General features: G+C 41.6%; 4 protein-coding genes across 4 annotated transcripts; 1 reads left to right on the forward strand and 3 right to left on the reverse strand.

Annotated features, from left to right (window-relative positions):
• Window positions 1-9: 9 nt before the first annotated feature.
• On the reverse strand, window positions 10-3,159 carry Smvt (Sodium-dependent multivitamin transporter). The gene is made up of 7 exons (XM_018019230.2): window positions 2,727-3,159; window positions 1,921-2,038; window positions 1,735-1,802; window positions 1,513-1,664; window positions 1,313-1,453; window positions 769-1,252; window positions 10-698 (listed from the first exon to the last, which is right to left on the reverse strand). The coding sequence occupies exons 1-7, from the start codon at window positions 3,102-3,104 to the stop codon at window positions 282-284; spliced, it is 1,758 nt and encodes a 585-aa protein (XP_017874719.1). The 5' UTR covers window positions 3,105-3,159; the 3' UTR covers window positions 10-281.
• A 1,702-nt stretch (window positions 3,160-4,861) lies between these two features.
• On the reverse strand, window positions 4,862-6,360 carry LOC108621747 (uncharacterized). The gene is made up of 2 exons (XM_018019234.2): window positions 6,214-6,360; window positions 4,862-6,146 (listed from the first exon to the last, which is right to left on the reverse strand). The coding sequence occupies exons 1-2, from the start codon at window positions 6,229-6,231 to the stop codon at window positions 5,574-5,576; spliced, it is 591 nt and encodes a 196-aa protein (XP_017874723.1). The 5' UTR covers window positions 6,232-6,360; the 3' UTR covers window positions 4,862-5,573.
• A 5,539-nt stretch (window positions 6,361-11,899) lies between these two features.
• Window positions 11,900-15,034, forward strand: sip3 (septin interacting protein 3). Its single transcript, XM_018000447.2, has 6 exons — window positions 11,900-12,371; window positions 12,496-12,552; window positions 12,614-12,802; window positions 12,862-13,717; window positions 13,785-13,990; window positions 14,053-15,034. Exons 1-6 carry the CDS (start codon window positions 12,246-12,248, stop codon window positions 14,551-14,553), a joined length of 1,935 nt encoding a protein of 644 aa, XP_017855936.1. The 5' UTR covers window positions 11,900-12,245; the 3' UTR covers window positions 14,554-15,034.
• On the reverse strand, window positions 14,942-16,688 carry LOC108608855 (JNK1/MAPK8-associated membrane protein). The gene is made up of 5 exons (XM_018000448.2): window positions 16,211-16,688; window positions 15,805-16,151; window positions 15,568-15,734; window positions 15,371-15,505; window positions 14,942-15,314 (listed from the first exon to the last, which is right to left on the reverse strand). The coding sequence occupies exons 1-5, from the start codon at window positions 16,310-16,312 to the stop codon at window positions 15,163-15,165; spliced, it is 903 nt and encodes a 300-aa protein (XP_017855937.1). The 5' UTR covers window positions 16,313-16,688; the 3' UTR covers window positions 14,942-15,162.
• Window positions 16,689-16,693: the final 5 nt, after the last annotated feature.

The following is a 16,693-nucleotide window of genomic DNA, read 5'->3' on the forward strand; positions in this document are numbered from 1 at the left end:
AGCTGTTGCATATATTTGAACATACAGCGAACACAAAGCCTCTCGAAGAGATATGTTTCTGTCTGCACTGACTTTTATTTGCATTACTTATTATAGAATCTATCTAAGGTCTAGCTAGGCTAGATGTTGTCGAAACTCTAGTATACGCAGCTAATTAAGATAAGCATTTATGCCAGATTATATATCTAACATTAGCACTGTATATCTGAGAGACTAATGCTGCTGCTGATAAATAGTATGTAATACTAATTTAGCAAATTTGATTACGGTAAAAGTAATGTTTATGACTGCTGTTGTTTTTCCTTCCGCAGCTCCGGCAGCTCATACATCGGCGCCTGCTCGTACTCCACGAAATACTTTATAGCCGGCGATAAGAGATTCGGGTTGAGCTTCACTTGATCTGCCGCTGGGCTGAGGACATAGCTCAGCACTGTGCCCGACACCAAGGTGAGGACGAAGCCGATGGCCGCATACCAATTGAACGAGATGTCAAAGATGCTGAAGCCAGATGTTGGCAGATCCTTCACTGTGACTGTTGCATTCAAGTTCAATAGAGTGGAGGCCGTTGTCGTGGCATTCAGCGTCGTTGGGCAGTTGTCGGTGCTGATGGGCATGGCGGGATACTGATTCCGCCCCCAACTGCCCACCATGATGATGGCCATGCACACAATGCTCAGGGCGGAGGCAGCTAAGGCAGCCTGTGAGGAAAGTAAGGAACATTACTATATATATTTATATTGATACTGTACATCAAGAAGAGATACAAACTCGACCATGTACCCTGGGCACCAGCATGCCCAGGAGAAAGACGCCGCACACGGAGCCAAAGCCGATGCCGCCAATGGAAAAGACCATCTGCAGAATGGAGCTGAATTTCTCGACTATGATGCCGCCGAATATACAGTAGATGCCGGCCAGGAATACGAATATCTTCATAATCACATTGGCCTTGTGCTCCGTGTGGTGTATGTGCGGCTTGATGTAGTCGAAGTAGACGATGCCGCCCAGGGAGTTGATGCTGGCCGAGAGAGTGCTCAGGGCGGCGCTGAAGACGCACGAGATAAAGACGCCGGGCATGCCGGTCAGATGGCCCATAATATCCTGCACGAAATATGGCACCATCTTGTCCAGCTTGCTGACCAGACCCACGGCAAGCGGATCGCAGTCATGGTAGCGCGCATACATCACAATGCCCGTGAAGCAATTGAAGCTCATGATTAACAGGAAGCCGATGCCAAACAGAACGATTGCTCTGTAAGAATGCAGGCATTAGCGATTGGCGTGTTGATGTCAGCCGTACTGGTTCACCCACCTTCTGGCATGCCCCAGCGAGGGCAGCGCAACAATGCGTTGCACACAGCTCTGATGGAGACCCACATAGCTGGTCCAGGACACAAAGCCGGAGGCAGCGGCATTCCACATGGTAATGCGTGTCGTCAGATCAAATGTAAAGCTGAAAGTAATATGATATAGATAGAACTATGCCGTTTAACGCGTGGAGCTGGCATCTACTTCACATCCAATCGGCCGCCCTCGCCGGCAATGCGCCAAACCTCGCCCAGGCCGCCCAAACGTCGAGCGCCCAAGAAGCCCACCAGCACCACGGAGAACACCATGATGCCCGCTTGCACCACATCCGTCCAGACGACGGCCTTAATGCCGCCCTAAAAGGATCAGAAGAATGAATAAATTAAAATCACTTCAATATAATCAGATCTCATCTCAATTGCTTACGATCATTGTGTAAAAGATGCAGATGCTGCAGACAATTGTATTGATAATGTGAACATTAAAGCCCGTTACTGTAAAGGAGATAGAGAAAAGGCAAGATCGGAGGAGAGAGGGAGAGAGTGGGAGAGTGATTACATTATATGGCACACACGAGTGTTTTATCTAAAATGCGATATGATCTAATCTCACCTTGCGCAAAGGCCAGCGCTGGCAGAAATATGAATATGGGCAGCATAAGGAATATATTAATCACAAACCAAAAGGTTTGCAGCTTGCGGGTGGCGCTATTGAAGCGCAGTTCCAAGTACTAAAGGAGAGCAAGACAGAGATATACAAATATAATATCAACACTTAATTAAAAATTGAAATATTAATTATATAAAAAAAAATTAAATATAAAAAATTAAATTATTGTCTTACTATTATAAATTTAATTATTAGATTAAATTAGATTAAAATCAATAAAGCTACAAATTTCGTTTAGTTTAATTAACAAAATTTAAAAATTCATTAATGCAAATAAATACATTAAAAAATTTAATTAAACAAACAAAATTTTTTTAAATCTAAAAATAGACTTAGTGAAATATTCTAGACTAAAATTGGGTTTTCCGGGTTTGATATAATGTCAGGTTTTATTAAGATAAAAAATGTTTTAAAAAACTAAATCTTTATGTTATAGTAAATCAAATGTGATCATATATATGTGATTTATGGGCTATGCTATTTGGTATCTATATTATAGAATATGGTCTCTGGTACATGCTTTATGGTATAAGGTTTATGGTCTCTGGCTGTGGTTTATTGTATATGGCTTATGGTTTATGGCGAATGCCTAACGGTCTCTGATATTTGGTCTATAAAATATAATATATTTTGAGGTATATCTAAATTTAAAATTCTAACTCTATAAGTTTTTGATTTAATCACACACAAAAAATTCCACTTTCGCACCATATAGTCTTCATTTTGTTTATCAAATTCCAATCAAGTACCTCATAGCAGTTGGTAATATCGTTGTTGTAGAAGACGGGTATTATCACATAGTTGAGTACGGGTACAATCAACACCATGATAAGCACAGCAAAGTACCAATTCATGCCAAAGGCAAACATCTCAGAGGGGATGGTCATAATGGAGATGGCCGACAATTGGCTGGCCACCAGTGAGATGGCAATGGGCAGCGTCTTCATCCGTTTGCCACCCATCAGGTACTCCTCGGTGGTGTCGTCGCCCTTGGCAAAGAATCCAAAGTAGACACCGATGCCGGCAGATATGCTCAGCATGAATGTGAAAACTATATAGTCTGTCATTTGGAATGTGAAATGCGATCCCGCCAGGGTCTGAGCCGTGGCATTCAATAGAGCCGACATTTTGAGAACTTTTTCTCTATAATAATTCACTCTACCGACACTGGACGCGTTTCGAAATCACAATTGGGTTCCGCATGATGTCTACAGTGCCTTTTATAAGTTTCCATCAGCTTAGAATTTTATCAGATCAGAGCTATCGACATTATCAAAAGAACTGTTATCTAAATGCCTTTTACAAGCTCAATTTGATCATCTGTAGATTGTATATATATGTGTATATTACATAGAAGGTCTAGGACCTTATCAGATAAGCTCTGCCAACAGTGATTCTGCAAAACGACTATCGGAGCAAAGTCAGTCCATTCATTGTTTTCAGATGACGTTACACGTCCCACAAATCTCTGACAAGATCGCAAAGTTTCTTCACCGGGCTACGATAATTAGGCGCTTGCTGATTCCAATTAGACATGCCCATTTGGGCCTATGTAATGTATTTTTGTGGTTGGAATTTGCTGTCGCATAAGACCACAAATTCCACCTGGTTGTCATACTCTGCGGGTCACAGCGATGCAACACACTTGTGTGGCATCACTTATCACTTGCCCCTGCTTTGGACGATGTTGCCATAGCTGAGCAGCTGGCATCAGTCGAGTGGGCATGTAACGACTGCTGTATACCCTACACCAGATAGTCTGTAGTCTATCATAGCTAGCTTTAAATTATTCCTCCTAATCATAGAATATCCTATCTTACTTACTTCCTTATGCTGATGAAAGGTTTACTTAGTCGGCGTCGCACGACTCAAAAATACACGGCACAGAGCATTTGATATTAATATTTGAGATATATATATATATATAATTCCCTTTATACATACTAACATATGTATAGTTCAAGCTCAAGAGGGATTTATTGAGGCTTTAAATTCCTATAGGGCCCATTTCCTCTAAAATATTCCCATTAGTAAAATGAATTTCATTTAGGTAGAGTATGGAAAAGTGACTGTTGCCGGATGCAACCCGCAGTAATATCTGCGCTTAATGGTCAGCCCCTTGCGCTGCATTGTGACCCAATACTCAATGTCCCCTGCCCCGCTCCACCTCGTCGAGTCAACATCTCAGCTGCAGCTGATGAAATCGGCACTTAATGAGCATTGGATGCCAGCCTCAAGACACTTGATGAGAGCTCTACAAGTCATCACAACTGCAGCTTGTTGCGTCTTCAAAACCACAAAAAAGTGAAAGGATTATACGTAACACACACACAAAATAACCAAAACAAAAATAAACACCTGAACATCTGAAATGAACTCGCTTAATTTCAATGAGAACTCGAATGTCAATGCATAAATTTGTAGCTTTAGAATGTTGCATTGGAGCTTACAAAACTGTTTAATCTGGGTCAATTTGCAGATGAGTTTTAATTGCAGAGCATAAACATGAGAGCCAACTCGTAATGCCCATATACGAAGGCCTATGAAAACTATATAAGTTTTCATAGGCCTTCGTATCATATTTATGAAGATATACTGAAATTTATGGACCTGAAGCAGCTTAAGATTAGTAGTAGAGAATAACTATATACCAATATATTTATTTTTTTTTTAGGGTTTTTTATTTATTTATTATTAATTAATTTTTTTTTTTTTTTTTAGTTATTGTGAGTCTTTCCTTAATATTCCCAGTTTATTTATTAATTTTTTTGTTTAATTTAATAATTTTATTTTTATTATTTATGTATATATATACATATTTTCATAAATGTGTTTTTGTTTTGCTTAATCCCACCAAGTACCCAAAATAAAAAATCTGGCATAATTTAACGGTGACAAAATTTACTATTTTTTTTTATTATTTTCATATTTTTTTTGTTGTTTCTTTGTTTGTTTCATAAAAATAAAAACACTTACATGCTAATAATGCGTTATAACACTGTTTTTTGTTGTTTTTGTTTTGTTTTTTGGGGATTGTTTGTTGTGTGTTGGTGTTTTTTTTTTTTGAGAAAAAAGTATTTACAAAAAAAAGAAAACAAAAACGAATTTCGCCTCCGAAAGTTTTTGTTTACCTCAAATGCCGAAGGACGAATTTGCATTTTGAGTTTCAGATAGAATAGATTAGATAGATAGGTACAGTCACTGAGTCTGGGATCTGTTGGGGCAGCTGGAGGAGTCGGGGAACTGAGAATAGCTCGAAATTGGTTGAGTTTTTTTGTTGTGGAAGATGTAGGCAGGTTCAATGAAACATCTCACTCTACAACACGTGTCGAACAACGTTTTTCACTCAGTTGTTGTTTCGCTTTCGTATTTGGGGGGAGGAGCTTAGGGCGTGGGCGTGGCTCGCACGAAGTTTCAAGTTTTGGCTGTTGTTAAAACCCATACTTCCTTAAATTCTTCTTTCATTTCAGTTAATGTTGTTGTTGTTATTGTTGTTGTTGATGTCGTTAGGTCCGGCTGAGTCAATTAATGTCGTCCTTTCCGTCGTTTTTCATTTTTGGCAGCAAAAATTGTGTTTGAATGTTTGTGGAATGTGCTTAGAAAGGCGCACCATAGCTGCCGCTGGGCCTGGACGGAGCACCATACGAACCAGATGGAGGACCACTGGGATAGCCACCGCCGCCGCCGCCGGCCTGCGTGCTCTGCTGTGCGAACTGAGCCACCTGGATGGCCTGACGGACGCCCTCAAGATCGATGCCAACCACACGGCCACCGCCGTTGCCGCCGCCGGGCGCTCCGTAGCTGGTCGATGGTGGGCCATAGCTGGTTGATGGTCCACTTGGGTAGCCACCACCACCACCGCCGCCGCCGCCACCACCGCCGCCGCCACCACCGCCGCCCAATTTGCTCTCCTCGTTCAACAGAATCTGACGCACCTGCTCCAGCAGCTGTGGATCAACATTCTGTCCCTCGGATGTCTGGAAGCCTCCGCTGACGGCCTGGAATCCACCGCCACCACCGCCGCCACCGCCGAACGAGGAGCCGCCACCAAAGCCGCCGCCGAAGCCACCGCCGAAGCCACCGCCGCCTCCACCGCCACCACCGCGTGGATAATTGTAGCCCGATGGCGGCTCAGCTGCAGCCAGAGCAGCGAGCGCAAACACTAAGAACTGTAGGCGAGCAAGAATTGGGTAATCCAACGGCTATCCACATCGTATAATCCACTTGACTACTTACCACTGAGAAGGAGTTCATAGCGATTGAGTTTTGAGTGGTGTATGTGTGTGTGTGGGGGAGAGAAGTAAAATTAAATTATAAGGTAAATTTAGTTGCTTTCGAGTGGGGAGCCAGCGACTGAATGCCAAACAAATGCCATGCAGGCCCTCTTTATACTAAGTCGCTTCTCTATGCTCAGCGACCCGCTCGTTCCCTCGCTCAGCGCCAACCGAGTTGGTTTCATCGGCTGCGTCGAACCAAACATCATTATCGGCAACTTCTTCGTCTACTGCATGAGCGCCAGCTCAACGATGGACACTAACGAAAACACACAACACACACATTGAGTGTGGTCGTTGTTGTTGTTGTTGTCTGTACCTTCATCTTCAGCGAACAACTTGTTTTTGGCGGACGACCTGCGGCCAACTCCAACTTCAGCTGCTCAGCAGCGCCTCTTGTTTCCCACCATAAAAAAAAAATTATAAAAAAATCACAGCAACAACAAAATAGTTAAAAAATCGAAAGACCAAAAACCGAAATGTCGCTAACAATTTCAGCTGTCTGTACTTGCATTTGAAATTTCATCGGCACTTTCCTCTGTTCACGTTTTTTTTCCGCTTGGACATCACCAGCGACATCGCCATCGACGTCTCTCCTGACCAGGAAGTCATTTTGCCAGCCATTGATTATCAAAAGTAAACACTCATCAGCCGTCTGTAAGGTATCTCCATTTCTAACATATATTAAGGTATATATGTACATCAGCATTACTATTTATTTAAGTAGTCTAAGTCATGTAAATAGTATCAACAATGGGGCGCCACAATTTGCACCTTGTGCACGATTACGAAAGAGTTTGTCTGCGAAAATGCCATATAATTTTCATGTAGAGCACTAGGGCGAATCACAGGCAGACAGACGGACGGACAGACGGACAGACTGCCAGACATATAATCAACTCGGCTCGATTTCCCAAGGAATTACGTTAAAGTTGAAAATTATTTAAGTTCACATGGGCAACAGGGCATTGAAAGAACTGAGTCGTTCGTTTTTGGGTAAAAGTTGTAGTTGTACACTTAAAAAGAAGACCAAAAAGTTAATGATATGGTATATATATATATATGTATGCACACACAAATGCACATATATGTGTGTTTATGGTTTGTTTTTTTTTTTTTTTTGTCTTTTAGGTGTTCGTAATTCGAACAAATGTTTCACTTCACGTTCGCACTCTCAATTCGCTTTACGTCTGATATTTTTTATTATACTCGTTTGCAGAGTGGAACGGGAGTATACGGGTTTCAGACAGTGCTGGTCTGTTTACTAATTTTAATGGGATTACATATGTGTCTATGCTTTCTATATATGCATACATATATAAATTAGTCTTAGTCTAGTCTTTATATATGTATATTTAATAATTTATATAGGGTTTAATGGAGATGATATCACTCTTAACTCCACGCTAGTATGGTGTGTAGATGTATTTTAGGGTGACCATATTTAAGAAAATATATATATATATATTTTTTTTTTTTTCATATATGATATTTATAATAAAAAACAGATAAATCTGACAATCTGTCGGATCTATAAACGAGTATCACATAGTCGTGAACAGTCCATAACAACCAGCTCGTTTATTATGCATTGGGTCTTCCCTGGCGCGCTTCAAAATGATATAACGCAGGTGTAAAGAGAGGGGGCGAGAGTGGGAGGAGGAGCAGGCAGCTCGATAATGAATCATTGTTGTAAATATGCGCACGAGATTTGAAAAGTACCAGCAGCAACAAAGGCTGCTCAAGATTCTGTCAGGGAAGCAACGGGCGATCAGTAGGCGTTTACTTAATATTTTTGATTATTGTCTCTCGCCTGCGTATATTATGTCAACATCAACCGCTTTGTACAGAGGGCACTTGAGACACCTTAAGCCGAAAGTAGGAAAGACAACAAAAATAAGAGATGAAACAAAAAATAATAATAATAAAATTAAAAGAAATATGGAGCAAAAGCAGTTGAAAATGTAACCGAATCCCAATCAAAGTGCCAAGTGGCAGTAAATTGTGGTAAATGAGGTTTATTCACTTCGTACATCTCTCGGCTAACTTTCGCAAAGTGCAGCGGTTCGGGAGACAGCTTGAATTTTCGGTTTAGGGTTTATGTTTGGGAAACCTTCACGCTTCAAAGTGAAGGACTTTTGGCAACTGCGTGCGCCGTTGCGTGGCGGTGGCGGCAATGACAACAGCGGCACGACTCCGACCCCCAGACCCTCAGACCGGCAGACCTCTTTCAATTTGGTGGCAACAAAAAGACAAGAAGATGAAAGTCAACACTTAACACTCTCAACAGCAGCGGGGGCAGCGGCAGCACCAGCTTAGCTCAGCTCAGCTCGACTCGAGCTCGAGCTCAAGCTCGAGTTTGAGTTGGAGTTCGACTTCAATGACAATGCGCTAAATCATTATTTTTTATATATTTTTTTTCTCTCGTTTCTCGTGTGTCTTAAATTATTTTTATCAGCATGCGGAGTTGTTGTGGCTTCAGCTGCTGCCGCTGCTGCTTCCACTGTCACTTTGGGCTTTAATTTGGTTTATTGTGCTTTTGTCTTGAGATGCCTTGTGAAGGTCTCTCTCTTAACTCATTTCGTAATTGTCTGCATTTTTTTCACTCGCACTTTCAGTCAATTGCAAGTTTTTGATGTATTTTGGAAAGAGGACTCAACGTGTGGCGATGTTTTTCTGCCTGCGGTGTCACCCTAAATTACAGGTCTGATCACCCCATATGATCCGTTTGACATTGAAGTGAATCTGCATATGTATATAATTTCTTATTTCCTTTTTGCATTTACTTTGGTAATTTTTAAAGGGTGCCTATCTGGTCGAATCTTTTTTAACTCGTACTTTCAGTTAAGTGCCGGCTGTAATTGGAGTGCTACGGCAAGGCGACTCAATGCGTGGCGATGTTTCCCTGTTTGAGGTGTCATTCTTAATTACTAGGTTGGCCACATTGGAGGATCGCTCCGGCATTGAAGCGAACCAGCTTCTCTTTAACTTTTTTATGGTTTGTTTGGCTGCCGCTTTTGTGCGTTTTTTCATGGTTTGCTTTGTTTTCAAAGGTTTATTTTTTTGCAACTCAAATGAAACGCTTTATTGCATGCAACAATATGCTTATGTACATGCGGTTGTGTGTATCTGGCCAAATCCATCATTAACACGTCCACTAGGTCAGCGTAGTCGAAGCCGACGCGACGTCGCCGTTGCATGACTTACATTTGGTACAATTTTTGCTTTTTGTTTTCTCAGCTTAATAACGGCCTAAGTAGATGTTCAATATCAGTGCAAAGCTGTGCGTGTGTGTGTTTGAGTGCGTTGGTAATTGTTATGACACTTTAATTAGGCCAAATAGCAGCTGGAAAATACACAAAAATAGCAACAAAGTTGGCAAATGGACTGCAGACGCGCTGAAATTATTAAATCGTTGTTCGTCTTTGCCAATTGATGGATAATTCGATAAGGCTTTTGTTGCAAAACATATTCAGCTGTTAAGATACATATGTATATGTATGTGTATGCTCATATGTATGCATAAGTATATGTCTATTCAGAGCAATGCACTCATCAACAAATGGGAACAGTTAGTGCCAAACTTTAAATTGCTATTTACACGGCTCAAACGAAAAAACACAAAACTGGCATTGAAATAATATTTTTGCGTTCATCGCCAAGGTTTGGGTAAACAAAATAGTTGCTCTTTCCTATAATCAAAATTCTTCTAACGTATATTTTGCTGCAATTATAAACGAGAAGGAAACCAATTGGTGATGCGCGGCCAACTTTATCTATTCAATGTGACCAGTCTGTCGTAAATAAATACTCGCAAAGGATCAATATATCAAATATATGCATTGCCTTATTCAATGTGCCTATTCAATGTGACCAGTCTGTCGTAAATAAATACTCGCAAAGGATCAATATATCAAATGTATGTATTGCCTTAATAAAGAAATATATAGTTCATACAGATTAATTGCCCTCTTTGGATAATGAGTAATTATTTGAAGTGATGACATTGCAGTCCTATGTCTTCAGTAGATTATCTTCTTTTAATTTAATACCTGTTGCAACTTGAGCAGCGCATCGTTATCGAAGTTGTGCAGCTGTGTGGAGGCTTCTCGAAGCCTATGATGTATTATAAGGAGAAACCAATTTTTTTAATGCCTCTAAACTGGCGAATCATGTGTGTAAAAACTGATTATTCAAGCGTATAAATGACAGAGAGGAAAGGAAAACCAGTGACAAATGCCGAGAATATCGCAAGATGTAATTGCTGCTGATGAAGATGAATGCGCTAAAAACTGCATCCACAAAGTAAATACAGTTTCAGCTACATGCATATGTATGTGTGAATGTATATGTAGCTGGCTAACAGTTACATAAGGCGCCAACGCAGAAGAGCCCCCGAGCTGTTGTAGGCAAGACCGTCAGTGGCAGTAGCAACAACCTCGACGTCTTCTTTCGTTTCCTCAAAAAGACAAAACAAGTTTTATTTGTCCGAACCGTGCTCCTAGCTTTTATGTAAGTCAAGCGTGGAGACCGATACAATCCGCGACAGTCACAGCCACGGCAACAGCAACAGCAGCTAAAGACAACGGCAGCCGGCATGCAGGCAGATGAGTTGTCCATGCAACCAGAAAATGTAAGCAGCAGTAGCTGTGGACGGGGGAGCGAGCGGGCGGGCTAGGCTAAGCAAGTGAAATTGCATATGCAATGCGAATTGAAGCTAAACAAAAATATAAAAGATGCTGTGCAAAGCAAACGTGCATAGAAACACTGAAATTGTTTGGGAAATTGCTGCGACACGTTTTGCCTTGTCTGAATTGGCTGGAACCGGGCTCCGGCTTGGGTAACGACAACTGGAGTTGCCAAGTTGGCCTGGTGGCATCTCTGCTAGTTCTGCGCACAAACTTTAGCCTTTGGGTGTCTAGCATTTGATCAGCTTATGCAAAGATGCCAGCTGCGCCTCAACGGCGGGACTTGCATTTACGCAATGCGATTGCAGTCAAACTAGGCTTCATAGCCATATGGTCAGTGCAGATTCTCAAGGCGGCAGACGGAAAGTAAAAGTTACTTCGGGCAGCGGGCAGGTGAATCACAAGTCACTAATTGTTTGCCAATGCGGACACCCTGCTGGGTAGCCAGCGTGAATGTTGCTGCAGCATCTTAATAGTAGTATGGATTTACATAGCGTTAATTATGACTAAATTTGGACAGCTCAGCGGCTAATCATGGTCAGCGAAACTTGAGATAAGCCTCAATTAGCTTCATACTTTTTCACGCTTTCTGTCCAAAACTATAATTATAAGTTAGTTCATTAAGGGCCAAAACCGATTTCAACAAATGTAATAAAATTTCAACAAATGTAATAAAACTAAAAATTTATAGTTAACTTTTAAGCAATATTTTTTGCCTACAGTCGGAAATACCTTTTAAAATTGTTAATCGGTTGCAAATTAACGTCTAAAATGATTGTCAGCTCTGCATACTTTTAGGCCTTGTCTTTATGACATGGTGGGTACGCAATTCAAAATATAATTATTTTAATGTTTGATATGATATCAGTTCGCCAATTTACATGTTAACAAAGTAACCTAGCTTTTTTATTTATTGGCAAAAACCTCAAACTTTGAGGCTCAAAGTCGTTTAAAAAAGCCCAAACTATATTCAAACTTTTCCTTGCGAGAGTAGGTCACACTTTTCTTAGCAACAGCTGACTATAAGCAAACGTGTGAATGGTCAGACGCCATTACGTTACGTGCTGACGAGTCGTGTACGTGTACAATAAAAACAGGAGAAAAAAGGAAAATATATGTGAGGTACAGAGAGAGAACAGTCAAAATTAACTGTGTCGATGTCGAACGATAAAACATAAAACAGCAAATAAACAAGAAATAACGAAGCAGCTAGCGTTCACCAAAAAAGACCAGCAAAACAATCAACATTAACATCTTTCTTGAGTCGATCAGCCAATTGGCTGGCTTTGCAACCAACTGCATCAACATGCAGCTTCTAATTTCAAGTGTTTGCATGGCGCTGACCAGCGCCGTAATTGGCAACGCCTACTACCAGAAGCAGCAGTTCTATCCTGCCGTTGTCTATATTACCAAATCCAATGCATCCATGGCGGTAAGCAGCAAACTCTCTTCATGAAATACAATTTTTTATACATATTTACATACACATATATATAAAGATTGATGTATTTAAAAATATACCCTCCTACACATATTAAAGCGAATTCCGATTACAGGTAATCTACATACAATTTTTTGTGATAGTCTTTATGTTCGGCAAACTCTTGCGCAAGGTAAAACAAATTTGTTGATATCGGCTTAGTTAGACATTGAAATAATGCTGCTTTATTGCAGATATTCCTAGGCACGTTGCGTGCTGCCGAATTTGAGCATCTGCTCGAACGCTTTTGGTATGCATTGACAGAAACATGTTTGGCATTTACTGTGTTTCGCGACGACTTCAATCCCCGATTTGTGGCACTTTTTACAGTGCTCCTCTTTCTCAAATCATTCCATTGGCTCGCCGAGGAACGCGTTGATTTTGTAAGTGCACGTGCGATTCGTGTTTATGTATTTATTAATGTTGTGCTTGCGCTTTGCAGATGGAGCGCTCCCCAGTACTGGGCTGGCTGTTCCACATACGCGTCGGCAGTCTGCTAACCATGCTGGGCATCCTTGATTATGTGCTCCTCATGCACGCCTACAACTCAACGCTTGTGCGTGGTCCGACGGTGCAGTTAGTGTTTGGCTTCGAGTATGCCATTCTGTTGACAGTTATCGCCAGCACGGCCATTAAATATGTGCTCCATGCTGCAGAGATGCGCACCGACACGCCCTGGGAGAATAAGGCCGTATTCCTATTGTATACGGAACTAGTGATTGGATTAATCAAGGTGGTGCTCTACTTGCTCTTCGTTGTTATTATGGCCAAGATTTATGCACTACCCATGTTCGTGTTCCGCCCAATGTTCTTTACTATACGCAATTTCCGCAAGGCTCTCAACGACGTCATTATGTCGCGACGTGCGATTCGTAACATGAACACATTGTATCCGGACGCCACACCCGAGGAGCTGCGCCAGTCGGACAATATTTGCATCATTTGTCGCGAAGACATGGTTAATCACTCCAAGAAGCTACCGTGCGGTCACATCTTCCATACGACCTGCCTGCGCTCCTGGTTCCAACGCCAGCAGACTTGCCCCACTTGTCGACTCAATATACTCCGTACACCAACAATCAATTCTACGGTAATTCCCCGGGCTGCTGAAGAGCCGGCAAATGCAGCTGCAGCAGCAGCAGCTCCTGCTGGTGTCCAACCAGCAGCTGGCGCCGATGGGACGATGGGAATTAACCCAGCAGCAGCAGGAGCACCAGATGCAGGTCAACCACATCCAAACGGTCCAGCGATTCGCAATCCAGCAGTACCAAATTTTGCAGATATTTTAGCCGAAGCAAGTGAGTAGCCGATCAATCTTTTTAAACTTTGCACACATTTGATTAATGTATTTTGCCTCTTACATAGATAACCTAAGAAACGAAATGTCAAATCGAGGTGGCATACCGCCACCTCCTATGATTTCACCGTTTATGATGCAGCCGCCCTTTGGATACTTTGCGCCTCCGATAGTACCGCCGCCACCAATGCCGCAGGATCTCAACGCGTTCAGCGAGGATGAACTGCGCGCTATGGAAGGCAATCTACGCACTCATATTGAGGAGCGCATCAAGGTAAACTAATGAACTACATGAAGTATAGTCAGTCAACTGTATATCACTTAAACGATTTGTAGATGCTTCGCAATATTTCGATAATGGTGGATTCGGCAAATATTTTAATGCAACAATATCAAGGGATAATTGCGCGACTGCCACCGCCTATGCAAGTAGTGCCACCAAACCCCGATGCAACAGCAGCACCAGCTTCAGCACCATCAGGAGCAGCAGCAGGAGCAGCTCCAGCACCACCAGGAGTAGCAGCACCAGATCCAGTATCGGCATCAACACCAGTTTGTGATAAACCGAGCACATCAAGAGCCGCAACAACAGTGGCTAAGCCGCACGAGGGGCAGGTGAACAGCGTTGCTATAAGTAGCCCTGTGGCAAATGCCTCAGAAAAAGTTACTATTGAAGATTTGGGCGCTGAGGAGGATCTCAACCCGTCCACTGATGCCGCTTCTGTCGATGTGGACAGCGAGGACAGCTCCGAGCTGAGCGAGCTGCGTAAGCGGCGCTTGAAGTTCCTGGAGGAGCGCAACAAGTCGCCAACAGCTACTATCGACAAATCAGATTAGAATTTGAACTGAAAATAATCAGCAGCATCAGCATCAGCATCAGCAGCGCAACAGCCTTTAACGCCCACCTTGCTCTCACACGTGCATCTAGCAACTCGATGTGTATTCTATGAATGGATATTGATTTTAGCTTATTCTACATTGACCCCTTATCTTTCCGAAATTTCTTCGACTTTGTTGTGTTGACATGGGTTTAAAAAAGGAAAAATGGAATGCTTACATACACACACACACATAACACATGCACATACAGAACACAGACTCACATACGTCATATACACATAACGGTATCTGTGTGGAACGTGGGGCTATGATAAAGCGGGGCGTGCAAATTCAATATATATGAATATATATATTGTGTAAAAAAATAGAAAAGAAAAACAACTAATTTAGAAAAGGGGAAACTGATGATTTATAATTAATAATTATTATATGTGTATAATTAATGTGAAATATAACTAAAACGAAAAGACGACATGAATTATTGATGGTTTAAATGTACATATGAACTCATTACAAATAATTTAAACATACTAATTACACATAGATAACAACTGTGGAACGTCTTGTGCTCGTCGTGTGGAAGATTTGCATTTGCACGTTTCCGGATCAAATACGCGACTCCATTTCCCGAAACTCGCCGGGATCAGTAAAGTGAACGGTCATTATATAGAACATGGATGGAAACGGCACGAGACAGAGCAAAGCATAATGATAATTCAGCGAGCAGATGCCAAAGGCAAGCAGCAGCCAGTGTACAGCTGAAATAGAGTATTGTTGAATATTCTATAAATTTAACTAAGTACAATTGTCTTACTAATTATTACAGCATTCTTCACATCCCATACAGATGATAGAAGTAACGCCTTCTGTGTTTGATCCAGTTTTAAGGAGTAGTGTATAGCGTTGGCTACCATGGACATAGCTATGCTTAAATAGGGAAACGAATAATCTGCAAGAAAGACGGCTATGAGTACAATTTACAGGGACTTTTTGTTACATTGGCTTATTTACAAATAAGTCCACAACAGGTGCCATGAATTAGTGTCAGCAATGGCATAAAGTAGAGAGCTGAATAAATAGGCGCCTTGCTTCGGACATCGAACGTTGAGCTGACAATGGGTCGGATGAGAAACATATTCAGCAAACACAAGAAATAATACACCAACACAATTGTTTGTCTGTACACAAATAGAAAAGAAGAGTGGGTGACAATGCGTGTGCATATAAATTTGCATCTATACTACATACAAAGGATAGACAGCCTCCTGTGTGCAATGATACGTGGTCTCATAGTTGGGATTGGGATTGTAAAACAATGTGTACCAGTCCGTGAGCTTGCGCACCTCGCACGCATACAAACTCAGCTCCCACATTGGCTCCATGAACAGGATAGCCATTAGGGCGGAGAGTGCCACCTCGAAAAACGCGCTGGCCGTTAGGATTAGCTGTTTGCGTGAAAATTTGCGATCTTTGGCATCCATGTCGATAAAAAAACAGTGCATCATGAAGGGTAGCATTGACATAAAGCATAGATACAGCCACGAGTAGGAAGTCAATTCGTCTCGACAGGGCGTACAAGCGAAGCTTGCATTTACCTGTAACAAGCGAGTAAATCAAAATAACAATAACGTAAACATAAACAAAGCTAACTAACCCGTGTTCCTCGAGGGCAAACACCACAATTGCTCCAAGTTCCATTTTCTTGCAGCGACCTACCACAATATAGGCCGGGACAACGATCTAAATTACTGTACATTTTTACACCAAATACTATCTATTATTGTTTTTTCTTTTTTTGTCGGTTGGGAGCAATGTTTTTTTTTCTTCTCACCAAACACTAACATAGTTCAATGTGGCCACCCAAGAACTTTAACATTAGCAGAAATGTTATTTACAGCGAAGTTTTCGATTTTGGGAAATAAATAAAATATTTTCACAAACAATTTATTTATGTGCCTATTTAGAATCCCACTAGCAATGGTTCATTAATAACCAAAATGGTGCAGATGTCATTGAGTTTTTTTTTTTAACAGCCAATTAAACTCGAGATGTAATTTTGCTGTCCGCCGGCTCCAAATAACCGTCTTTATTAAAGACAAAATTTACTGCGTAAACATCGAACAGCTGTCCTAAACGA

Source organism: Drosophila arizonae, chromosome 2 (genome assembly GCF_054131065.1).
Source record: "Drosophila arizonae isolate 15081-1271.41 chromosome 2, UAZ_ARI_1.0, whole genome shotgun sequence".
Taxonomy (NCBI): domain Eukaryota; kingdom Metazoa; phylum Arthropoda; class Insecta; order Diptera; family Drosophilidae; genus Drosophila; species Drosophila arizonae.

Excerpts from the sequence above, each read along its gene's own strand:
- sip3 (XM_018000447.2), top strand. The coding sequence starts at position 12,246 with ATGCAGCTTCTAATTTCAAGTGTTTGCATGGCGCTGACCAGCGCCGTA. Across the intron at positions 12,372-12,495 it reads AATCCAATGCATCCATGGCG|GTAATCTACATACAATTTTT; the intron begins GTAAGCAGCAAA and ends TTCCGATTACAG. Across the intron at positions 13,991-14,052 it reads ATATTGAGGAGCGCATCAAG|ATGCTTCGCAATATTTCGAT; the intron begins GTAAACTAATGA and ends AACGATTTGTAG.
- Smvt (XM_018019230.2), bottom strand. The coding sequence starts at position 3,104 with ATGTCGGCTCTATTGAATGCCACGGCTCAGACCCTGGCGGGATCGCAT. Across the intron at positions 1,803-1,920 it reads AGCGCTGGCCTTTGCGCAAG|TAACGGGCTTTAATGTTCAC; the intron begins GTGAGATTAGAT and ends TCTCCTTTACAG. Across the intron at positions 1,253-1,312 it reads TCGCTGGGGCATGCCAGAAG|AGCAATCGTTCTGTTTGGCA; the intron begins GTGGGTGAACCA and ends GCATTCTTACAG.
- LOC108608855 (XM_018000448.2), bottom strand. The coding sequence starts at position 16,312 with ATGTACAGTAATTTAGATCGTTGTCCCGGCCTATATTGTGGTAGGTCG. Across the intron at positions 15,735-15,804 it reads CAGGAGGCTGTCTATCCTTT|ACAAACAATTGTGTTGGTGT; the intron begins GTATGTAGTATA and ends ATTTGTGTACAG. Across the intron at positions 15,506-15,567 it reads CACCTGTTGTGGACTTATTT|ATTATTCGTTTCCCTATTTA; the intron begins GTAAATAAGCCA and ends TCTTTCTTGCAG.